Source organism: Oncorhynchus nerka, linkage group LG22 (genome assembly GCF_034236695.1).
Source record: "Oncorhynchus nerka isolate Pitt River linkage group LG22, Oner_Uvic_2.0, whole genome shotgun sequence".
NCBI classification, from domain to species: Eukaryota; Metazoa; Chordata; class Actinopteri; order Salmoniformes; family Salmonidae; genus Oncorhynchus; species Oncorhynchus nerka.
The window spans coordinates 93995083-94021202 of NC_088417.1; the positions used below are offsets into that span (position 1 = coordinate 93995083).

At 44.7% G+C, this 26120-nt stretch overlaps 1 protein-coding gene and 1 long non-coding RNA gene across 2 annotated transcripts in view; both read right to left on the minus strand.

The window, feature by feature from the left end:
* Positions 1 to 880: 880 nt before the first annotated feature.
* Positions 881 to 2168, minus strand: LOC135563907 (uncharacterized). Its single transcript, XR_010460642.1, has 2 exons — positions 1853 to 2168; positions 881 to 1495 (listed from the first exon to the last, which is right to left on the minus strand). It is a non-coding gene; the product is annotated as an uncharacterized LOC135563907 (long non-coding RNA).
* Positions 2169 to 10919: 8751 nt separating this feature from the next.
* ctif (CBP80/20-dependent translation initiation factor) overlaps positions 10920 to 26120 on the minus strand; it is a 224797-nt gene continuing 209596 nt past the window's right edge. The window contains 2 exon segments of the mRNA XM_065007588.1: positions 10920 to 18013; positions 19805 to 19858. Of these exon segments, the coding sequence (XP_064863660.1) occupies positions 17795 to 18013; positions 19805 to 19858 (273 nt within the window). The 3' untranslated portion in view covers positions 10920 to 17794.

Sequence of the window (26120 nt, forward strand, 5' to 3'; positions counted from 1 at the left end):
AATGTTTCATTTAGTTGTTGTTAGATGGTAGTGTGATGTAATGTTTAATTTAGTTGTTGTTAGATGGTAGTGTGATGTAATGTTTAATTTAGTTGTTAGATGGTAGTGTGATGTAATGTTTCATTTAGTTGTTGTTAGATGGTAGTGTGATGTAATGTTTAATTTAGTTGTTAGATGGTAGTGTGATGTAATGTTTCATTTAGTTGTTAGATGGTAGTGTGATGTAATGTTTCATTTAGTTGTTAGATGGTAGTGTGATGTAATGTTTCATTTAGTTGTTAGATGGTAGTGTGATGTAATGTTTAATTTAGTTGTTGTTAGATGGTAGTGTGATGTAATGTTTAATTTAGTTGTTAGATGGTAGTGTGATGTAATGTTTCATTTAGTTGTTGTTAGATGGTAGTGTGATGTAATGTTTCATTTAGTTGTTAGATGGTAGTGTGATGTACTGTTTAATTTAGTTGTTGTTAGATGGTAGTGTGATGTAATGTTTAATTTAGTTGTTAGATGGTAGTGTGATGTACTGTTTCATTTAGTTGTTGTTAGATGGTAGTGTGATGTAATGTTTAATTTAGTTGTTGTTAGATGGTAGTGTGATGTAATGTTTAATTTAGTTGTTGTTAGATGGTAGTGTGATGTAATGTTTCATTTAGTTGTTAGTTTGTAGTGTGATGTGCCTTATGGCTGCAACCCTTAGTTCTCAATTTCCGCCTGAAGACATACCCTAATCTAACTGTCTGTAGCTCAGCCCCAGAGGCAAGGATATGCATATTCTTGGTATCATTTGAATGGAAACATTCTGAAGTTTGTGGAAATGTGAATTGAATGTAGGAGAATATAACACAGTAGATCTGGTGGAAGAAAAGAGAAAGAAAGAGCATACGTTTTCTGTTTTTTATTGTTGTAGTATCATCTTTCACATGTACTAGAATAGCCACACAGTCAGATAGGATGCTGGAGATAATTTTGATGGATAACACAAGAGGGCAACTGTAGGTGTGCAAAGTGAGACTGATAACTTCAGGAATGGGTGAGCTTACATGACATTTAGCATGAAGTCACCCAGGTGTCCCACACAAGTTGCCCAAATGTACCCAAGTGGCCGAATTGGTGAAATGACCTATAACTATATACAGCAGTGAAAATAACTATATACAACATATCAAAAAGCAATTCTAACACACACACATTCTTTTTTTTTATATTAGAAAAAAACAACAAAAAAACAGTACACACCCCTTGGAAGTCCTCGTCACAGTATTTTGCTGCCTGTGCCCTGTCCCATAGCAGTCTCTTTCTGATGTAAAGCAGAGGCAAACTGAACAAGTGGTGCATTTCATGCGACACAGAACACAACGACGCATCCATGCTGTGCCCTTTTGGCTCTGACGCACAGTCATGCCTGCAGTAATGAACTGTGGCATATGAACACCACTGGGGGCACAGGTAGAGCGGGCAGCTTGGCACCGGGGCCTCCCAGTCGGAGTCGCTATCACTGTGAAAGAAAACATTTAAAAAATATTTGTATTGTATGAGCCTTTTATCATCACATAAAATAAACAGATATGTATTGATTGTATAGAGCAGAGGGAACAGTCACTAAGGTGTTCCATTCAACTCCGGCCATTGTTGTGTATATATACACACACACACACACACACACACACACACACACACACACACACACACACACACACACACACACACACACACACCCAAACAAACCAACACACACACACACACACACACACACAAAAACAAACTACACATTTCATTGCAAAAAAAAAGTTTAAAAAATATATATATAATATATATATATTTTTATATTTCATAAAACGGCATTAGCACTTACCCGTCCAGAAGTACGTCCTGTCCTTGCAGAAACAGCTCCTCAGTTCGTTTGAATCATAACACTCCAAGATTCCTCAAACAAAAAATCTGTCTCACTTTCACTTTTACTTTAACTTCGCTTTACATGAAGTATTCGCCAGGATATCTTCAATGAAATCGTTGAAACTACAACTTTCCGAAATACAGCTGCGCGTAAAAAGCCTTACAGCAACCCCTCTGATCGTCAAGGCGAAAATGGAGTTCCCTGCGCGTGCGATTACAACCAAGGAATTGTGGTCCAACCCCAAACCATTACATACTGGCGTTTACCTCAGCTCATTGGCTATCTACCCAGCTAGATTTCAAGACGATCAGTAGTCATTGGGCAGAAATATAGTCAATCAATGAAGCTTCGCTAAAATTATTGGTGCGTAAGGTAGTCATTTATCGTTGTCTTCAAATCACCTCACTTGTTTGACTGTGTTGCAAACATCCAGAGGAATGCACTGAAACCCACCATGACTAGATAAACGATTGTTTACAGGGGGAATCACGCCGAATGCTACGTAAAAAATTGATAGAAATGTAATGGAATTCACTGCACAAATAATTTACAAAATGTTTAGATTTAGGCTATAAAAATGGATTTTATCAAAGAAAACGGCACTTCATTTGATCAATGGGATACTTAGGAAGAGAAATAAGAGCAAGATATAAGAATGTAAGTCATAATTTTACCTTCAGATGTAAATGTGTAAAAACTGTCATGGCGGAAAATGTTTCTGTTGTTGATTGCTCTTCTCAAACAAAAGCATGGGATTTGTTCTCTGTAATAGCTATTTTAAATTGGAAAACGTAGTTCGATTACCAAGATTCTAATCTTTTGAAGGGTATAAGACACTTGCATTTTCAAGAATGTTTAATGTCACGAAATTGTATTTTTAGTTGTCACTCTGAAATTTCCCCTGATGTTGGTCCCTGTACGGGGACAGCAGCCATAACAGGTTTTTAATGTGTCTGGACCCCAGGAGGAGTAGCTGCTGTCTTGGCAGGAACTAATGGGGCGATATAATAAACACAAATACACCTGACACACACGCACACACAGTACATGTGATGCATTTTCACAAACAGATCATGGTCAGAAATGAGCTGTGAAAGTATGTGGCACAAAAACACTCAAAAGCACACAAACAATCAATGACTGAGGTACTATAAATCATTCTGTCCATCTGACTGAGGTGCTGTATATTCTCCTGTCCATCTGACTGAGGTGCTGTATATCCTTCTGTCCATCTGACTGAGGTGCTGTATATTCTTCTGTCCATCTGACTGAGGTGCTGTATATCCTTCTGTCCATCTGACTGAGGTGCTGTATATCCTTCTGTCCATCTGACTGAGGTGCTATAAATCCTCCTGTCCATCTGACTGAGGTGCTGTATATTCTTCTGTCCATCTGACTGAGGTGCTGTATATCCTTCTGTCCATCTGACTGAGGTACTGCATATCATCTTGTCCATCAATGACTGAGGTACTGTATATCATCTTGTCCATCAATGACTGAGGTATTGTATATCATCTTGTCCATCAATGACTGAGGTACTGTATATCATCTTGTCCATCAATGACTGAGGTACTGTATATCATCTTGTCCATCAATGACTGAGGTACTGTATATCATCTTGTCCATCAATGACTGAGGTACTGTATATCATCTTGTCCATCAATGACTGAGGTACTGTATATCATCTTGTCCATCAATGACTGAGGTACTGTATATCATCTTGTCCATCAATGACTGAGGTACTGTATATCATCTTGTCCATCAATGACTGAGGTACTGTATATCATCTTGTCCATCAATGACTGAGGTACTGTATATCATCTTGTCCATCTGACTGAGGTACTGTATATCATCTTGTCCATCAATGACTGAGGTACTGTATATCATCTTGTCCATCAATGACTGAGGTACTGTATATCATCTTGTCCATCAATGACTGAGGTGCTGTATATCATCTTGTCCATCTGACTGAGGTATTGTATATCATCTTGTCCATCAATGACTGAGGTTCTGTATATCATCTTGTCCATCAATGACTGAGGTACTGTATATCATCTTGTCCATCAATGACTGAGGTACTGTATATCATCTTGTCCATCAATGACTGAGGTACTGTATATCATCTTGTCCATCAATGACTGAGGTACTGTACATCATCTTGTCCATCTGACTGAGGTACTGTATATCATCTTGTCCATCAATGACTGAGGTACTGTATGGGGTTCTCTCTCTCACAGCCTCCCTTTGTCTGCCTTACACCAAAGACCTAGGCTATAGGCTGCATCACATCAGAGTGAGTAGAGCTGTCCCCCAGCCACACAGACAACCAGCTCATCAATCTCTCCTAAAAACCCAGCCCTAGAATAAAGCCTTTTAGCCAGGGAACAGAACAGGGGATGATCAAGGGACCAGATACAGGCCTCTGTTTGGAAAACCATGACAACAACCTTTTCCCAGAAACAATTTCTAATCTGATCATAATCTGGGTATACAGTAGTAGAATTGCTGACAAAAGCTTGAAATAAGTATTTGATACATCAGATAAGCAGAAATTAATATTTGGTATAGAAACCTTTGTTTGCAATTACAGAGATCATACGTTTCCTGTAGTTCTTGACCAGGTTTGCACACACTGCAGCAGGGATTTTGGCCCACTCCTCCATACAGACCTTCTCCAGATCCTTCAGGTTTCGGGGCTGTCGCTGGGCAATACAGACTTTCAGCTCCCTCCAAAGATTTTCTATTGGGTTCAGGTCTGGAGACTGGCTAGGCCACTCCAGGACCTTGAGATGCTTCTTACGGAGCCACTCCTTAGTTGCCCTGGCTGTGTGTTTCTGGTTGTTGTCATGCTGGAAGGCCCAGCCACGACCCATCTTCAATGCTATTATTGAGGGAAGGAGGTTGTTGGCCAAGATCTCGCGATACATGGCCCCATCCATCCTCCCCTCAATACGGTGCAGTCGTCCTGTCCCCTTGCAGAAAAGCATCCCCAAAGAATGATGTTTCCACCTCCATGCTTCACGGTTGGGATGGTGTTCTTGGGGTTGTACTCATCCTTCTTCTTCCTCCAAACACGGCGAGTGGAGTTTAGACCAAAAAGCTCTATTTTTGTCTCATCAGACCACATGACCTTCTCCCATTCCTCCTCTGGATCATCCAGATGGTCATTGGCTTCAGACGGGCCTGGACATGCACTGGCTTGAGCAGGGGGACCTTGCATGCGCTGCAGGATTTTAATCCATGACGGCGTAGTGTGTTACTAATGGTTTTCTTTGAGACTGTGGTCCCAGCTCTCTTCAGGTCATTGACCAGGTCCTGCCGTGTAGTTCTGGGCTGATCCCTCACCTTCCTCATGATCATTGATGCCCCACGAGGTGATATCTTGCATGGAGCCCCAGACCGAGGGTGACTTGCCGTCATCTTGAACTTCTTCCATTTTCTAATAATTGCGCCAACAGTTGTTGCCCTCTCACCAAGCTGCTTGCCTATTGTCCTGTAGCCCATCCCAGCCTTGTGCAGGTCTACAATTATACCCTGATGTCCTTACACAGCTCTCTGGTCTTGGCCATTGTGGAGAGGTTGGAGTCTGTTTGATTGAGTGTGTGGACAGGTGTCTTTTATACAGGTAACGAGTTCAAACAGGTGCAGTTAATACAGGTAATGAGTGGAGAACAGGAGGGCTTCTTAAAGAAAAACTAACAGGTCTGTGAGAGCCGGAATTCTTACTGGTTGGTAGGTGATCACATACTTATGTCATGCAATAAAATGCAGATGAATTACTTAAAAATCATACAATGTGATTTTCTGGATTTTTGTTTTAGATTCCGTCTCTCACAGTTGAAGTGTACCTATGATAAAAATTACAGACCTCTACATGCTTTGTAAGTAGGAAAACCTGAAAAATCGGCAGTGTATCAAATACTTGTTCTCCCCACTGTAGCTAGCTGGATGAGTCTCCCTCCAGGCCTTGGCAGCCCACTATGCATGGTCATCTCTGGATGCGTCCCAAACGGCACCCTGTCGCATTGCCAGGCCCCACAGGCCTCTGGTCAAAAGTAGTGCACTATGTAGGGAAAAGTGGGACATTTGGGATACAACCTCTGTTTATACTCCGTCGGACTGTGACAATAACCATGATTCTACTGAAGACAAAGGAAACATACACTTCATGGCCAAAAGTCATTTCCACTAGATGTTGGAACATTGCTGTGGGGACTTGCTTCCGTTCAGCCACAAGAGCATTAGTGAGGTCGGGCACTGGTTTTGGGCGATTAGGCCTGGCTCGCAAGCGGGATTCCAATTCATCCCAACAGTGTTCGATGGGGTTGAGGTCAAACTGTTGCCACAAAGTTGGAAGCACAGAATCATCTAGTTGTATGCTGTAGCATTAAGGATTTTCCTTCACTGGAACTAAGGGGCCTAGCCCGAAACATGAAAGCAGCCTGACCATTATTTCTCCACCACCACACTTTACAGTTGGCACAATGCATTTGGGCAGGTTGCATTCTCCTGGCATCCGCCAATACCCAGATTAGTCTGTTGAACTGCCAGATGGTGAAGAGTGATTCATCACTCCAGAGAACACGTTTCCACTGCTCCAATCCAATGGCGGCGAGCGCTACACCACTCCAGCCGATGCTTGGCATTGCACGTGGTGATTTTAGGCTTGTGTACGGCTGCCCTGCCATGGAAACCCATTTCATGAAGCTCCCAATGAACAGATCTTCCGCAGTTTGGAACTCGGTAGTGAGTTTGATGAACTAACTTTTAGGTATGGTGGTATCCTATGACGGTGCCACGTTGAAAGTCACGGAGCTCTTCAGTAAGACCATTCTACTGCCAATGTTTGTCTATGGAGATTGCATGGCTGTGTGCTTGATTTCATACACCGGTCAGCAACACAAATTTGAAGGGGTGTCCACATAGTAGTGTATCTAACATGGTCTCAGATGGTGTTTTCGACTGTCTGCTCACATTATCGCCATTAAGTAAAGCCAAGAGAATCAAACCCGTGAATTTAGTATTTGGTTGTGTGTTAAGATGGTGTGCATTAAAAAGCTGAAAGACCAATTATGTTTTCATTGGGTGATACAGTGAAAGAATAACAACAAATGACTGCAGTAAAGTGAACACTGATACAGTGGCGTGAGTTCACACCACTACTATTTACACACTATTCTAAACAAAGGTACCTTCATGCACCCAAACTACATGTGTTGTGGGAGGCATTTTTTAATTAACTAGGCAAATCAGTTAATAACAAATTCTCATTTTACAATGACGCCCTATGGGACTCCCAATCACATCCGGATGGGATGCAGCCTGGATTCGAACCAGTGAACTGCAGTGTCGCATCTTGCACTGAGATGCAGGGCATTTGACGGCTGCGCCAATTGGGAGCCCACTCTTTCTCAGGGTCTTCGGTTACTCCTTTCCCTAAGAGCTGAGAAGAACACAGTCCTTAATAACAACCTAATTTGCATACATATTACATTCTTTAAATGGTTATTGGCCGTAAATAAAGTGAAAAAAAGACATGAGCAGTGACATCATTTCACACACACTTTGGTCCCGCCCCCCTGCTCAGACGATACATGCATCAACCAATGGTTACGTGCCAAGTCACGCATTGTGCCGTCTGGCACCAGATTGCAGTAACATACGTATAATCCCTATCCAGGCGATATAAGATCTGGTGCAACGTCTGAGCAGAGGAACAGAACGTGCTCTGCATGTTTAATACCCCCTCCCCTATATCAGAAGATTTATACCCCCTCCCCTATATCAGAAGGAGATTTATACCCCCTCCCCTATATCAGAAGGAGATTTATACCCCCTCCCCTATATCAGAAGGAGATTTATACCCCCTCCCCTATATCAGAAGGAGATTTATACCCCTCCCCTATATCAGAAGGAGATTTATATCCCCTCCCCTATATCAGAAGGAGATTTATACCCCCTCCCCTATATCAGGAGATTTATACCCCCTCCCTATATCAGAAGGAGATTTATACCCCTCCCCTATATCAGGAGATTTATACCCCTCCCCTATATCAGAAGGAGATTTATACCCCCCCCTATATCAGGAGATTTATACCCCCCCCTATATCAGAAGGAGATTTATACCCCCCCCTATATCAGGAGATTTATACCCCCTCCCCTTTCCTGTTCCCAAGAAAGCTAAGGTAACTGAGCTAAACGACTACCGCCCCGTAGCACTCACTTCCGTCATCATGAAGTGCTTTGAGAGACTAGTCAAGGACCATATCACCTCCACCCTACCTGACACCCTAGACCCACTCCAATTTGCTTACCGCCCAAATAGGTCCACAGACGATGCAATCTCAACCACACTGCACACTGCCCTAACCCACCTGGACAAGAGGAATACCTATGTGAGAATGCTGTTCATCGACTACAGCTCGGCATTCAATACCATAGTACCCTCCAAGCTCGTCATCAAGCTCGAGACCCTGGGTCTCGACCCCGCCCTGTGCAACTGGGTACTGGACTTCCTGACGGGCCGCCCACAGGTGGTGAGGGTAGGCAACAACATCTCCTCCCCGCTGATCCTCAACACGGGGGCCCCACAAGGGTGCGTTCTGAGCCCTCTCCTGTACTCCCTGTTCACCCACGACTGCGTGGCCATGCACGCCTCCAACTCAATCATCAAGTTTGCGGACGACACAACAGTGGTAGGCTTGATTACCAACAACGACGAGACGGCCTACAGGGAGGAGGTGAGGGCCCTCGGAGTGTGGTGTCAGGAAAATAACCTCACACTCATTGTCAACAAAACTAAGGAGATGATTGTGGACTTCAGGAAACAGCAGAGGGAACACCCCCCTATCCACATCGATGGATCAGTAGTGGAGAGGGTAGCAAGTTTTAAGTTCCTCGGCATACACATCACAGACAAACTGAATTGGTCCACTCACACTGACAGCGTCGTGAAGAAGGCGCAGCAGCGCCTCTTCAACCTCAGGAGGCTGAAGAAATTCGGCTTGTCACCAAAAGCACTCACAAACTTCTACAGATGCACAATCGAGAGCATCCTGGCGGGCTGTATCACCGCCTGGTACGGCAACTGCTCCGCCCTCAACCGTAAGGCTCTCCAGAGGGTAGTGAGGTCTGCACAACGCATCACCGGGGCAAACTACCTGCCCTCCAGGACACCTACACCACCCGATGTTACAGGAAGGCCATAAAGATCATCAAGGACATCAACCACCCGAACCACTGCCTGTTCACCCCGCTATCATCCAGAAGGCGAGGTCAGTACAGGTGCATCAAAGCTGGGACCGAGAGACTGAAAAACAGCTTCTATCTCAAGGCCATCAGACTGTTAAACAGCAATCACTAACATTGAGTGGCTGCTGCCAACACACTGTCATTGACACTGACCCAACTCCAGCCACTTTAATAATGGGAATTGATGGGAAATGATGTAAATATATCACTAGCCACTTTAAACAATGCTACCTTATATAATGTTATTTACCCTACATTATTCATCTCATATGCATATGTATATACTGTACTCTAGATCATCGACTGCATTCTTATGTCACTAGCCACTTTAACTATGCCACTTTGTTTACTTTGTCTACATACTCATCTCATATGTATATACTGTACTCGATACCATCTACTGTATGCTGCTCTGTACCATCACTCATTCATATATCCTTATGTACATATTCCTTATCCCCTTACACTGTGTATAAGACAGTAGTTTTGGAATTGTTAGTTAGATTACTTGTTGGTTATCACTGCATTGTCGGAACTAGAAGCACAAGCATTTCGCTACACTCGCATTAACATCTGCTAACCATGTGTATGTGACAAATAAAATTTGATTTGATTTATATCAGGAGATTTATACCCCCTCCCCTATATCAGAAGGAGATTTATACCCCCTCCCCTATATCAGAAGGAGATTTATACCCCCTCCCCTATATCAGAAGATTTATACCCCCTCTCCTATATCAGGAGATTTATACCCCCTCCCCTATATCAGAAGGAGATTTATACCCCCTCCCCTATATCAGAAGATTTATACCCCCTCCCCTATATCAGAAGATTTATACCCCCACCCCTATAGCAGAAGGAGATTTATACCCCTCCCTATATCAGAAGGAGATTTATATCCCCTCCCCTATATCAGAAGATTTATACCCCCTCCCCTATATCAGGAGATTTATACCCCCTCCCCTATATCAGAAGATTTATACCCCTCCCCTATATCAGAAGGAGATTTATACCCCTCCCCTATATCAGGAGATTTATACCCCTCCCTATATCAGAAGGAGATTTATACCCCCTCCCCTATATCAGGAGATTTATACCCCCTCCCCTATATCAGGAGATTTATACCCCCTCCCCTATATCAGGAGATTTATACCCCCTCCCCTATATCAGAAGGAGATTTATACCCCCTCCCTATATCAGAAGGAGATTTATACCCCCTCCCCTATATCAGAAGGAGATTTATACCCCCTCCCCTATATCAGAAGGAGATTTATACCCCCTCCCCTATATCAGAAGGAGATTTCCCCCAGTCTCACCCTCCCACCCCTAGACCGTGATTGATGTGGACGGATGCTGAAGGACGTCCTGCCCGTGTTCCAGGGGTGGGCTCAGACATCCAGGGCCCGGTGGGGAGGGGGGGCAGGTTTGGGTCAGGGCCTAACAAAACCAACTAACTGGGCTAAGGACGTTCAGTCATACATCAGTACAATAGCTACAGGTATGTAGCGCAACAATTAGAAAGTATGCAGCGCTTTTAAAATCGACATTAGTAGGATGTATATAGTGTGTATTCTGTCTGAATAATGAGAACTCAGTGTGTGAAGGAAAACAAAGAGGTTCTAATGTACAGTTGAAGTCGGAAGTCTACATACACCTTTGCCAAGTACATTTAAACTCAGTTTTTCACAATTCCTGACATTTAATCCTAGTCAAAATTCCCTGTCTTAGGTCAGTTAGGATCACCACTTTATTGTAAGAATGTGAAATGTCAGAATAATAGTAGAGAATGATTTATTTCAGCTTTTATTTCTTTCATCACATTCCCAGTGGGTCAGAAGTTTACATACACTCAATTAGTATTTGGTAGCATTGCCTTTAAATTGTTTAACTTGGGTCAAATGTTTCGGGGAGCCTTCCACAAGCTTCCCACAATAAGTTGCGTGAATTTTGGCCCATTCCTACTGACAGAGCTGGTGTAACTGAGTCGGGTTTGTAGGCCTCCTTGCTCGCACCCGCTTTCTCAGTTCTGCCCACAAATGTTCTATAGGATTGAGGCCATCTATTTTGTGAAGTGCACCAGTCCCTCCTGCAGCAAAGCACCCCCACAACATGATGCTGCCAACCCCCGTGCTTCAGTTGGGATGGTGTTCTTTGGCTTGCAGGCCTCCCCCTTTTACCTCCAAACATAACGATGGTCATTATGGCCAGTTACATTTTTGTTTGATCAGACCAGAGGCCATTTCTCCAAAAAGTACAATCTTTGTCCCCATGTGCAGTTGCAAACCATAGTCTGGCTATTTTATGGCGGTTTTGGAGCAGTGGCTTCTTCCTTGCCGAGCAGCCTTTCAGGTTATGTCGATATAGGACTCGTTTTACAGCATCTTCACAAGGTCCTTTGCTGTTGTTCTGGGATTGATTTGCACTTTTCACACCAAATAATCTGTCTGTAAACAATTGTTGGAGAAATTACTTGGGTCATGCACAAAGTAGATGTCCTAACCAGACTTGCCAAAATTATAGTTTGTTAACAAGAAATGTGTGGAGTGGTTGAAAAACGAGTTTTAATGACTCCAACCTAAGTGTATGTAAACTTCCGACTTCAACTGTAATACATGCATTCTGTTTGAGACAAGGCTAAGACATAAGACATACAAGATGTTTTCCCCTAAAACAGAGAGGTTTTAGTGGCTGAAGGGGGAGATGTCCTCAGGATAAGGGGAAAATGTCCAGACATCAATACAGCTGCTGAATATGAACAGACGGACGTATGGGGAAAAAACACAGTTCACACACATTTTTTCCACTTCTCTTTTCAGTTAGTTTATTTTTTCAATTGCTTAATAAAAAACAAAAAAAAACAAATTGACGACCAACCACAAATTCTACAGCTCATCATCACCCTCTGGCTGGGAGACTAGCTTGCCTCGCTTGAGTAACCACGCCAACACCTCCCATCTCATTCTGTCTCCCTCCTTCCAATGTCAATGACATGCAAATGGAGGTGCGTTGCATTCAATAGTCGGGTACGTCACGTGACCTAAAGGTCAAGTGTCGGAGGGCGCCGGGAGGCCCAGTGTCACAGATGAGGAAGGAACCCGTTGTGTTTCAATGAGTCACTACATTGCATATGGAACCAGAATCGGCCAATAGCACTACAGCATAGCTTTCAATCTAAAATATCACAGTAATACCACACTTACCAGGAAAGAGATCATCGGTATCACAATGGATTCAGTCACTTAAAATCAAAACCCATTGATAAAATAAAAACTAAAATGAACATTTTAAATAAAAACCTCAAATAAAATAAATAAAATCAGCTCATAGGCATGCGCACACTTAGACGGATGGGTTTGTATAGATCTCCCAACTCATTATATATATATGTTTCAATTCAAGACCCTCCTAGTGACTTGGGTGTGTGACTACCTTAAAGATTTGGATTCTTGATGCAAGACAGGAAAAAAAAAATAACACAAAACTTCCCAGAGAGATTCAATTCAATGGGAAATCAGGAGCAAGTAACACTAGTAGTCGTAGGACTGACAGACTGTCCCAGACAGAGCAGTTCATTCAACATGACCTGAAGCCATAGTAAGAAGACATAGAAAGACCACCTTCCTATCCACACAACCCTATTCAACCCTAAAGCTAAATAGGATGTAGCCATAGTCACTGTTTGTACCATTCCCGCTGAGCACTCGTTCTGTTTTCTTAAATACGGGCCATTACTGTACATACAGCCCATCAAACGATAGAATGATGAGTGGGTTGGTAAACGTCAATATCGTGGTAAACACATTTGCAGAAGCCAGAATAATGCGAATCACATACTAGCAACCTACATTATATCATAAAAATAATCTGTAAAATAACAGATTAAAAGATGTCATCATTATACAGATATAAAGACTTGCAAAATGGCTGCTTGAACAGGAGACCATTTGAAGAAGGATTTTATCATGCTTGTTTCTTCCTCCTCTTAAAGGAGCTACATTTCATTTTGCAAGAAATAATAAACTCAAATTCGGCCACTCCGTTTCAACAAGCACGCTCTACCTCCCAGCCTTCATTTTTAAAACAGGACGCAACTCCATTAATGTATTATAATAGATGACAAGGCCACTCTTCTGACTGACTTCAAACCGACCACGTCTATGATTCTTCCTTCTAGCCAAACCTTCCCTCTTCGTCAGGTCAACAAACACCTCAAACCCTCTTAGTGTAGTCAACCAACACCTCAAACCTTCCCTCAGTCTAGTCAACCAACACCTCAAACCTTCCCTCAGTCTAGTCAACCAACACCTCAAACCTTCCCTCAGTCTAGTCAACCAACTGCTCAAACCTTCCCTCAGTCTAGTCAACCAACACCTCAAACCTTCCCTCTCAGTCTAGTCAACCAACACCTCAAACCTTCCCTCTCAGTCTAGTCAACCAACACCTCAAACCTTCCCTCTCAGTCTAGTCAACCAACACCTCAAACCTTCCCTCTCAGTCTAGTCAACCAACACCTCAAACCCTCTTAGTCTAGTCAACCAACACCTCAAACCTTCCCTCTTAGTCTAGTCAACCAACACCTCAAACCTTCCCTCTCAGTCTAGTCAACCAACACCTCAAACCTTCCCTCAGTCTAGTCAACCAACACCTCAAACCTTCCCTCTCAGTCTAGTCAACCAACACCTCAAACCTTCCCTCTCAGTCTAGTCAACCAACACCTCAAACCTTCCCTCTTAGTCTAGTCAACCAACACCTCAAACCTTCCCTCTTAGTCTAGTCAACCAACACCTCAAACCTTCCCTCTCAGTCTAGTCAACCAACACCTCAAACCTTCCCTCAGTCAAGTCAACCAACACCTCAAACCTTCCCTCAGTCTAGTCAACCAACACCTCAAACCTTCCCTCTCAGTCTAGTCAACCAACACCTCAAACCTTCCCTCTCAGTCTAGTCAACCAACACCTCAAACCTTCCCTCTTAGTCTAGTCAACCAACACCTCAAACCTTCCCTCTCAGTCTAGTCAACCAACACCTCAAACCTTCCCTCTCAGTCTAGTCAACCAACACCTCAAACCTTCCCTCTCAGTCTAGTCAACCAACACCTCAAACCTTCCCTCAGTCTAGTCAACCAACACCTCAAACCTTCCCTCAGTCTAGTCAACCAACACCTCAAACCTTCCCTCTCAGTCTAGTCAACCAACACCTCAAACCTTCCCTCTCAGTCTAGTCAACCAACACCTCAAACCTTCCCTCTCAGTCTAGTCAACCAACACCTCAAACCTTCCCTCAGTCTAGTCAACCAACACCTCAAACCTTCCCTCTCAGTCTAGTCAACCAACACCTCAAACATTCCCTCTTAGTCTAGTCAACCAACACCTCAAACCTTCCCTCTTAGTCTAGTCAACCAACACCTCAAACCTTCCCTCTTAGTCTAGTCAACCAACACCTCAAACCTTCCCTCTCAGTCTAGTCAACCAACACCTCAAACCTTCCCTCTTAGTCTAGTCAACCAACACCTCAAACCTTCCCTCAGTCTAGTCAACCAACACCTCAAACCTTCCCTCTCAGTCTAGTCAACCAACACCTCAAACCTTCCCTCTTAGTCTAGTCAACCAACACCTCAAACCTTCCCTCTCAGTCTAGTCAACCAACACCTCAAACCTTCCCTCTTAGTCTAGTCAACCAACACCTCAAACCTTCCCTCTCAGTCTAGTCAACCAACACCTCAAACCGTCCCTCTCAGTCTAGTCAACCAACACCTCAAACCTTTAATGCTAGAGGATCCTTTAATGCTAGAGGATCCTTTAATGCTAGAGGATCCTTTAATGCTAGAGGATCCTTTAATGCTAGAGGATCCTTTAATGCTAGTACACAATACCACTGTCAAAATGTATTTGTTATTTTTGAATATTTTTAAAGCAAATAATCGCCTTAAAAACATGTAAAACAAATCAAACCTGTGCAACAGATCAGCCCTAAAATATTCCATAATCATACATATTTAAACCTGATTTAAAAGAAATAGCAATGATAATATTAACACAGAAGGTAACACAAGCGAGGATATTAAACCCCTCCCAAAAGGACAACGACAAAGAAGCCTCAACAAAGCAGTGGTTTGATGCTTCTCCCCCCCAAGTCCTCAAGTCCCCCACGACAGACCCAGTGTGCCCTCTCTGTCAGGGGCCTGGCTGGGGTAGCCTGGGTTGGCCTGTGTGTGTCATGCAGCCAGCCCACTTGAGTCTTCTTCCAGTAACGTTAGCCATCTGCCAGCAAGCCAGCCAGTCAAAACAGGCCAGCAGACCAGGCCCAGTGTCTCAGCCACACAATAGGCATCTGGCAGGGGACTAAAGCAGGCCTGTCCCATGTTGCCTGGGGGGTTGGAGGGTCGCCTGGGGGGAGGTAGGCAGGCAGGCCTGTGGAGGGGCAGAGAGGGTCACCTGGTGAGGGGACAAACTAGAGGGAGGCATGCTCCCCCAGCCAGCCACATAGACCCCGGGGTGGAAGGGGTCTAGAGCTGAGAGGAGGAGGAGAGACGGGGGAAACAGGGGTGGAAGGGGTCTAGAGCTGAGAGGAGGAGAGACAGAGGAAACAGATAGGGTGGAAGGGGTCTAGAGCTGAGAGGAGGAGAGAGAGGAAACAGATAGGGGTGGAAGGGGTCTAGAGCTGAGAGGAGGAGGAGAGAGAGGAAACAGATAGGGGTGGAAGGGGTCTAGAGCTGAGAGGAGGAGGAGAGAGAGGAAACAGATAGGGGTGGAAGGGGTCTAGAGCTGAGAGGAGGAAAGAGAGAGAGGAAACAGATAGGGGTGGAAGGGGTCTAGAGCTGAGAGGAGGAGAGACAGAGGAAACAGATAGGGGTGGAAGGGGTCTAGAGCTGAGAGGAGGAGAGAGAGGAAACAGATAGGGGTGGAAGGGGTCTAGAGCTGAGAGGAGGAGGAGAGAGAGGAAACAGAAAGGGGTGGAAGGGGTCTAGAGCTGAGAGGAGGAGGAGAGACAGAGGAAACAGATAGGGGTGGAAGGGGTCTAGAGCTGAGAGGAGGAGGAGAGACAGAGGGGGAAACAGGGGTGGAAGGGGTCTAGAGCTGAGAGGAGGAGGAGAGATAGGGGAAACAGATAGGGGTGGAAGGGGTCTAGAGCTGAGAGGAGGAGGAGAGAGAGGAAACAGATAGGGGTGGAAGGGGTCTAGAGCTGAGAGGAGGAGGAGAGAGAGGAAACAGATAGGGGTGGAAGGGGTCTAGAGCTGAGAGGAGGAGGAGAGAGAGGAAACAGATAGGGGTGGAAGGGGTCTAGAGCTGAGAGGAGGAGGAGAGAGAGGAAACAGATAGGGGTGGAAGGGGTCTAGAGCTGAGAGGAGGAGGAGAGAGAGGAAACAGATAGGGGTGGAAGGGGTCTAGAGCTGAGAGGAGGAGGAGAGACAGAGGAAACAGAAAGGGGTGGAAGGGGTCTAGAGCTGAGAGGAGGAGGAGAGAGAGGAAACAGATAGGGGTGGAAGGAGTCTAGAGCTGAGAGGAGGAGGAGAGACAGAGGAAACAGATAGGGGTGGAAGGGGTCTAGAGCTGAGAGGAGGAGGAGAGACAGAGGAAACAGATAGGGGTGGAAGGGGTCTAGAGCTGAGAGGAGGAGGAGAGAGAGGAAACAGATAGGGGTGGAAGGGGTCTAGAGCTGAGAGGAGGAGGAGAGAGAGGAAACAGATAGGGGTGGAAGGGGTCTAGAGCTGAGAGGAGGAGAGAGAGGAAACAGATAGGGGTGGAAGGGGTCTAGAGCTGAGAGGAGGAGGAGAGAGAGGAAACAGATAGGGGTGGAAGGGGTCTAGAGCTGAGAGGAGGAGGAGAGAGAGGAAACAGATAGGGGTGGAAGGGGTCTAGAGCTGAGAGGAGGAGGAGAGAGAGGAAACAGATAGGGGTGGAAGGGGTCTAGAGCTGAGAGGAGGAGGAGAGACAGAAGAAACAGATAGGGGTGGAAGGGGTCTAGAGCTGAGAGGAGGAGGAGAGACAGAGGAAACAGATAGGGGTGGAAGGGGTCTAGAGCTGAGAGGAGGAAAGAGAGAGAGGAAACAGATAGGGGTGGAAGCGGTCTAGAGCTGAGAGGAGGAGGAGAGAGGAAACAGATAGGGGTGGAAGCGGTCTAGAGCTGAGAGGAGGAGGAGAGAGGAAACAGATAGGGGGGGTAGTTGGCAAACAAGCACAAAGGAGATAGAGAATGAAATGTCCCTCTGGACACCACTTTCTCTTTTTAACCTCCGAGGAGACCCTCTGTTCCCCAGAGACGGCTGTTACCCGACCCTGTACCCCCACACACCCTTCTCCTCTATGCGTCTCACAACCACTCTTTGTCCTCCTCCCGTCTCGTTGGAACAGGCAGCATGGCCAGTCCTTTTAGTTGTGTGTGTAGTGTTTGTCTTGTTTATGCATGGTTTCACGTTTCTGTCTCATCCCCAAACCGTAACCTAAACCCTTTCGTCCCCGGATAAATTCTGTACTGCCACCCGGTACGGTGCCATGCCTCCTAGCTATCAACCCAGTTAAGGCCTCCCTATGTCAGACAAGTGGACCTTTTTTATTTGATTTAACCAGGTAGTCTTATTGAAATAAAATGTATTTTTCAAGAGAGACCCGAAGACGTGTGAACCTAGGTCCAGGCCTGGGACCTGGGTGGCTAGGCGGTGGTGAGCTTCTGAATGGTCCTGTTGTAGTACTGTGTGGTGAGGGCCTCCAGAGGGGTCCAATGATGGGCACGCAGCTCAATGACCTCCATGAGGAGGGAGCGGGTCAGCTGGGACTCAGCCGGACACAGCATCTTGTCTCTGGCTGTGGCAAGGAGCTCAGTCATCATCTCTGGAAGCTGCTCCTCCAGGAGATGACCTGTGGACTGCAGCTGGACGAGAGGAGGAGGAAGAGAGGGGTTAGGAGGAGAGTTAGAAGGAGGGAGGGAGGATGACAAGAGGGGAGGGAGGGGGGTTAGGAGGAGGGAGGAGAGGACGAGGGAGGAAGAGGAGAGGGGAGGAGAGTAGGAGGGACAAGGAGGAGGGAGGAGAGAAGAAGAGGAGAGGGAGGAAGAGGATGAGGGACGGAGGGGGTTAGGAGGAGGAGAGAGGTGAGTCAGGGGTTACATCTAGCCGTCTGAATATTAAGAAGGCTAGTCAGAGACGGGTTGGCTAGCTTCAGAGTGTGGGGGGACTGAGACTGGTTGGCTATCTTCAGAGTGGGGGGACTAAGAGACTGGTTGGCTAGCTTCAGAGTGGGTGGGGGGGGTGACTAAGAGACTGGTTGGCTAGCTTCAGAGTGGGGGGAGGGGTGTGACTAAGAGACTGGCTGGATAGCTTCAGAGTGGGGGGAGGGTGTGACTAAGAGACTGGTTGGCTAGCTTCAGAGTGGGGGACTAAAAGACTGGTTGGCTAGTTTCAGAGTGGGGGGTGTGACTAAGAGACTGGTTGGCTAGTTTCAGAGTGGGGGGTGTGACTAAGAGACTGGTTGGCTAGCTTCAGAGTGGGTGGGGGGGTGACTAAGAGACTGGTTGGCTAGCTTCAGAGTGGGGGGAGGGGTGTGACTAAGAGACTGGCTGGATAGCTTCAGAGTGGGGGGAGGGTGTGACTAAGAGACTGGTTGGCTAGCTTCAGAGTGGGGGGGACTAAAAGACTGGTTGGCTAGTTTCAGAGTGGGGGTGTGACTAAGAGACTGGTTGGCTAGTTTCAGAGTGGGGGGTGTGACTAAGAGACTGGTTGGCTAGCTTCAGAGTGGGGGGGAAGGGGGTGACTAAGAGACTGGTTGACTAGCTTCAGAGTGGGGGGGGGGGTGACTAAGAGACTGGTTGGCTAGCTTCAGAGTGGGGGTGTGACTAAGAGACTGGTGGGCTAGCTTCAGAGTGGGGGGGTAACTAAGAGACTGGTTGGCTAGTTTCAGAGTGGGGGTGTGACTAAGAGACTGGTTGGCTAGTTTCAGAGTGGGGGGGGTGTGAATAAGAGACTGGTTGGCTAGCTTCAGAGTGGGGGGTGTGACTAAGAGACTGGTTGGCTAGCTTCAGAGTGGGGGTGTCTGTCTAAGGTATGGGGCTGGTTGGCTAGCTTCTGAGTGGGGGTGTCTGTCTAAGGGACAGGGCTGGTTGGCTAGCTTCAGTGTGGGGCTGTCAATCTATCTGATGGAAGGATGGAGTCCCATTATAGGAACCTTGGCCTGTCTGTCCTTCTGATAATCTCAAATTCCCATACAAAACAACGTGAAAATTCTGGAGGAATTCAAACAATTAGTGATTATCTCCACTACAGCTGGCAGACTTCTTAGAGCTGGCCTGACAGGTCACCTTCCCTGCCCTGCCCTGCCCTCGTGCTCTCTCTTTCTCTGCCTTGAACAGAGCTCCTCCCCAGCCCTCCTCTGATCTCCAACCCAGCTCCAGGCTCTAGTCTCTAGTCTGCAAACTAGTTTCAGACTCTGTTCGTAGCCTCTACACTACCTCAGTGTCAATCTATAATTCATGCTGAGACAGAAAGATTCCTTCACTACATCCAGACAGACAACAGCCTGACTACAACTGGCTTGGGCTGAATAACATACAGTGTCTACTGCCTCTCTGTTCATTAATATACAAAGGACTGATGTGTACTGTAAGAGGCTTCAGTGAAGAGTGTGTTGACGTACAGGACAGAATAGACAGAATATGAAGAGTACATACCTCCATAGAACAACAGAGGACTGCATCCTCCTTGACCTCGGGAGACTGCAGCAGCTGCAACAGACATGATGAGAGACGTCTCTATGGAGATACAGTATCTGTTTATTCTTTATGTCTACAGCAGTCATGCAGAGTGGCAGAAGTTACAGATATACACCCACAGCAGCGATGGGTACTATACTGTATGTATGATGGGTACTATACTGTCTGTATGACGGGTACTATACTGTCTGTATGACGGGTACTATACTGTATGCATGACGGGTACTATACTGTATGCATGACGGGTACTATACTGTCTGTATGACGGGTACTATACTGTCTGTATGACGGGTACTATACTGTCTGTATGATGGGTACTATACTGTCTGTATGATGGGTACTATACTGTCTGTATGATGGGTACTATATACTGTCTGTATGATGGGTACTATACTGTCTGTATGATGGGTACTATACTGTCTGTATGATGGGTACTATACTGTCTGTATGATGGGTACTATACTGTATGTATGATGGGTACTATACCGTCTGTATGATGGGTACTATATACTGTCTGTATGATGGGTACTATATACTGTCTGTATGATGGGTACTATACTGTCTGTATGATGGGTACTATACTGTCTGTATGATGGGTACTATACTGTCTGTATGATGGGTACTATACCGTCTGTATGATGGGTACTATACTGTCTGTATGATGGGTACTATACCGTCTGTATGATGGGTACTATACCGTCTGTATGATGGGTACTATACCGTCTGTATGATGGGTACTATACCGTCTGTATGATGGGTACTATACTGTCTGTATGATGGGTACTATACTGTCTGTATGATGGGTACTATATACTGTATGTATGATGGGTACTATACTGTATGTATGATGGGTACTATACTGTCTGTATGATGGGTACTATATACTGTATGTATGATGGGTACTATACCGTCTGTATGATGGGTACTATATACTGTCTGTATGATGGGTACTATACCGTCTGTATGATGGGTACTATACTGTATGTATGATGGGTACTATACCGTCTGTATGATGGGTACTATACCGTCTGTATGATGGGTACTATACCGTCTGTATGATGGGTACTATACTGTCTGTATGATGGGTACTATACTGTCTGTATGATGGGTACTATACCGTATGTATGATGGGTACTATACTGTATGTATGATGGGTACTATACTGTATGTATGATGGGTACTATACCGTCTGTATGATGGGTACTATACCGTCTGTATGATGGGTACTATACCGTCTGTATGATGGGTACTATACTGTCTGTATGATGGGTACTATACTGTCTGTATGATGGGTACTATACCGTATGTATGATGGGTACTATACTGTATGTATGATGGGTACTATACTGTATGTATGATGGGTACTATACCGTATGTATGATGGGTACTATACTGTATGTATGATGGGTACTATACTGTATGCATGACGGGTACTATACTGTATGTATGACGGGTACTATGCTGTATGCATGATGGGTACTATACTGTATGCATGATGGGTACTATACTGTATGTATGACGGGTACTATACTGTATGCATGATGGGTACTATACTGTATGCATGATGGGTACTATACTGTATGTATGACGGGTACTATACTGTATGTATGATGGGTACTATACTGTATGTATGACGGGTACTATACTGTATGTATGATGGGTACTATACTGTATGTATGATGGGCACTATACTGTATGTATGATGGGTACTATACTGTATGTATGATGGGTACTATACTGTATGCATGACGGGTACTATACTGTATGCATGATGGGTACTATACTGTATGCATGACGGGTACTATACTGTATGTATGACGGGTACTATACTGTATGTATGACGGGTACTATGCTGTATGTATGATGGGCACTATACTGTATGTATGATGGGTACTATACTGTATGTATGATGGGTACTATACTGTATGTATGACGGGTACTATACTGTATGTATGATGGGTACTATACTGTATGTATGATGGGTACTATACTGTATGCATGACGGGTACTATACTGTATGCATGATGGGTACTATACTGTATGCATGATGGGTACTATACTGTATGTATGACGGGTACTATACTGTATGTATGACGGGTACTATACTGTATGTATGATGGGCACTATACTGTATGTATGATGGGTACTATACTGTATGTATGACGGGTACTATACTGTATGTATGATGGGCACTATACTGTATGTATGATGGGTACTATACTGTATGTATGACGAGTGCCGTCTTTCTGTTTGAGAGGTTGAATGACAATGAGAGGAAAAACAAAGAGAGACACGGACAGAGAGAGAGACCTGGCTCTCACGATAAGACAGGCTATGTGCTCACTGCCCACAAAATGAGGTGGAAACGGAGCTGCACTTCCTAACATCCTGCCAATTGTATGACCATATTAGAGACGTACAGTACCAGTCAAAAGTTTGGACACACTTACTCATTCAAGGGTCTTTCTTTATTTTGACAAATTTCTACATTGTAGAATTATAGTGAAGATATCAAAACTATGAAATTACATGTATGGGATCATGTAGTAAACAAAAACGTGTTAAACAAATCAAAATATATTTTATATTTCAGATTCTTCAAAGTAGCCACCCTTTGCCTTGATGACAGCTTTGCACACTCTTGGCATTCTCTCAACCAGCTTCACCTGGAATGCTTTTCCAACAGTCTTGAAGGAGTTCCCATATCTGCGTCTCACAAAGACATGGCGGTTGGAATCAAACATCTCAAATTTGGACCCATTGCTTGTGTTTCTTGGGCCAAGCAAGTCTCTTCTTATTATTGGTGTCCTTTAGTAGTGGTTACTTTGCAGCAATTTGATCATGAAGGGCTGATTCACGCAGTCTCCTCTGAACAGTTGATGTTGAGATGTGTCTGTTACTTGAACTCTGTGAAGCATTTATTTGGGCTGTAATTTCTGAGGCTGGTAACTCTAATGAACGTATCCTCTACAGCAGAGGTAACTCTGGCTCTTCCAGTTGATGGTGTTTGCGACTGCACTTGAAGAAACTTTAAAAGTTCTTGAAATTTTCTGCATACTGACCTTCGTGTCTTAAAGTAATGATGGACTGTCGTTTAACTTGCTTATTTGCTCTGTTCTTGCCATAATATGGACTTGGTATTTTATCAAATAGGGCTATCTTCTGTTTTCCACCCCTACCTTGTCACAAACACAAATGATTAGCATAAATGCATTAAGGAAAGAAATATTAATTACTAGTCTGCAGCTAGGAATTCGGTATCATTGAATGCGAAGACCGACAATCGCCGAAACATCTATTCTATAACGATGAATGTCACTCTGAACTATCCATTCTAAATACGACAGAGAGAGAGAGAGAGAGAGCAGACAAACTCTCCAACAGAAATGAACTTTTCAACAGAGATCCCGACGACACACTGAGCGTAAATATATATATTGATTGCAATTGTTCCCGAATGAGTGAGCGTTCATGTGCAAAGAATTAGCATTTAAATTGTTATAATTATCAACTCTGTTGGGACTTCTTAGTCGACCCCCACTTCCCCTTTTGTCTAACAAGCCGCCATGCCGGTTTAGCCCACTAGGGCACATTGTCTACCAAGCCGCCATGCCGGTTTAGCCCACTAGGGCACATTGTCTACCAAGCCGCCATGCCGGTTTAGTCCACTAGGGCACATTGTCTACATGCCGCCATGTTTAGCCCACTAGGGCACATTGTCTACCAAGCCGCCATGCCGGTTTAGCCCACTAGGCACATTGTCTACCAAGCCGCCATGCCGGTTTAGCCCACTAGGGCACATTGTCTACCAAGCCGCCATGCCGGTTTAGCCCACTAGGGCACATTGTCTACCAAGCCGCCATGCCGGTTTAGCCCACTAGGGCACATTGTCTACCAAGCCGCCATGCCGGTTTAGTCCACTAGGGCACATTGTCTACCAAGCCGCCATGCCGGTTTAGCCCACTAGGGCACATTGTCTACCAAGCCGCCATGCCGGTTTAGCCCACTAGGGCACATTGTCTACCAAGCCGCCATGCCGGTTTAGTCCACTAGGGCACATTGTCTACCAAGCCGCCATGCCGGTTTAGTCCACTAGGCCATGCACATTTGTCTACCAAGCCGCCATGCCGGTTTAGTCCACTAGGGCACATTGTCTAACAAGCCGCCATGCCGGTTTAGCCCACTAGGGCACATTGTCTAACAAGCCGCCATGCCGGTTTAGCCCACTAGGGCACATTGTCTAACAAGCCGCCATGCCGGTTTAGTCCACTAGGGCACATTGTCTACCAAGCCGCCATGCCGGTTTAGTCCACTAGGGCACATTGTCTACCAAGCCGCCATGCCGGTTTAGTCCACTAGGGCACATTGTCTACCAAGCCGCCATGCCGGTTTAGCCCACTAGGGCACATTGTCTACCAAGCCGCCATGCCGGTTTAGTCCACTAGGGCACATCCGCTATCATTTCTTTGTAACCATCTACTTTGTTTGTGTTATGCATCTGTGAATTACTTAGTAAATAAACGGTTTTAAGACAATTTATATATGGATGACTCAAAGTGAAGACTGGGTTCGTGCAGATAACCAACAATTTACAACGTTTGGAATGAGACTGACGTGAGGTAAAATAAATAATTCATTAATTAAGAAGACTAATTGATCAGATATTAAAATATCTGAAAAGTTGTATTAGGAAAATTATAACTTTGTAATTTGAATATTTTCCTTGGAGCCCCGACTTCCTAGTTAATTACATTTGATTAATCAGTTTAATCGCGTAATAATAATTACAGAGTTGTTTGATAAATAAGTCTTCAGTTGAATGATGCCAAAGACACGACAAAGGCGCTCCAAAGCTTTTTACTATCATTCGTTATGTCATTTATCTTTTTATTCAGTTTAGTCACATGATTTCTCAATGTGCAATATGTTTGCCAATCGGTTGTGCAGCCATTCCTTTTGACTCATCCCTCTCAATCATACCCTTTTTCAATTCCTCATCAATCCACAGGGATTTAACAGTTCTTACAGTTATTTTAATTTTAAATGGTGCATGCTTATTACTAAATGGAATAAGCAATTTCATAAATGTGTTAAGTGCAGCATCTGTTTGCTTCTCATTACACACCATGGACCAACAAATATTCTTTACATCAACACCATAGGAATCACTCCAACACGTATTGTATGACCTCTTATACACTATATTAGGCCCAGCCTTTGGAACTTTGGTTTTCCTACATATGGCTACTATACTGTGATCACTACATCTGATGGGTCTGGATACTGCTTTTAAACGCATGTCTGCAGCATTAGTAAAGATGTGATCAATACATGATTTCATTCCTGTGCTGTTTGTAACTACCCTGGTCGGTTGACTGATAACCTGAACCAGGTTGCAGGCACTGGTTACAGTTTGAAGCTTTTTCTTGAGTGGGCAGCTTGATGAAAGCCAGTCAATATTTAAATCACCCAGATAATATACCTCTCTGTTGATATCACATACATGGTCAAGCATTTCACACGTTATCTAGATACTGACTGTTAGCACTTAGTGGTCTACAGCAGCTTCCCACCAGAATGGGCTTTAGGTGAGGCAGATGAACCTGTAGCCATATTACTTCAACAGTATTTAACATGAGATCCTCTCTAATCTTTACAGGAATGTGATTCTGAATATAAACAGCAACACCACATTTATTTTCTGTAAATGTTATGACCTTGTATTGCTATCACTGTATCAAAGGTAATGTCTAATTGAGTTTCATAGAGTGTCAGGATATGAACGTGATCTGTTACTAGCAAGTTATACATTTCATGAACCTTGTTTCTTAAGCTACATATGTTAACGTGGGCTATTTTGAGCACTTTTCTGGGATGCTTGCTTGTTTTCATTTCTTTACTGAGAAGCTTAGCAGAAGTAGATATTATCATGTTATTTAATGTTAGTTTGTGCAGGGTGAGCTGCACACAGTGGACATCCTACTAGGGCACACCAGCTTAGTGCTAACAACATAAATCGGGTTCATAGACACATGATTGCTGCATACAATATCTGTAGGATCAGCAGAGGCATTCAGGGCAGTTAGAGGTACATACATTAGGTTACTTACATTGTGTCTACCAACACCACTGGTGTAATCTACATTTGCTGAAGCATTATGATGACTCAGCGACACAATGGTAGGGATTAACTGAGCTGAGCTGGGCTTGGGTCATTGATAAGTCATTGTCTCAACGCAGCCTTATAATGCAGTGAAAGGATCCAGGAAACCAA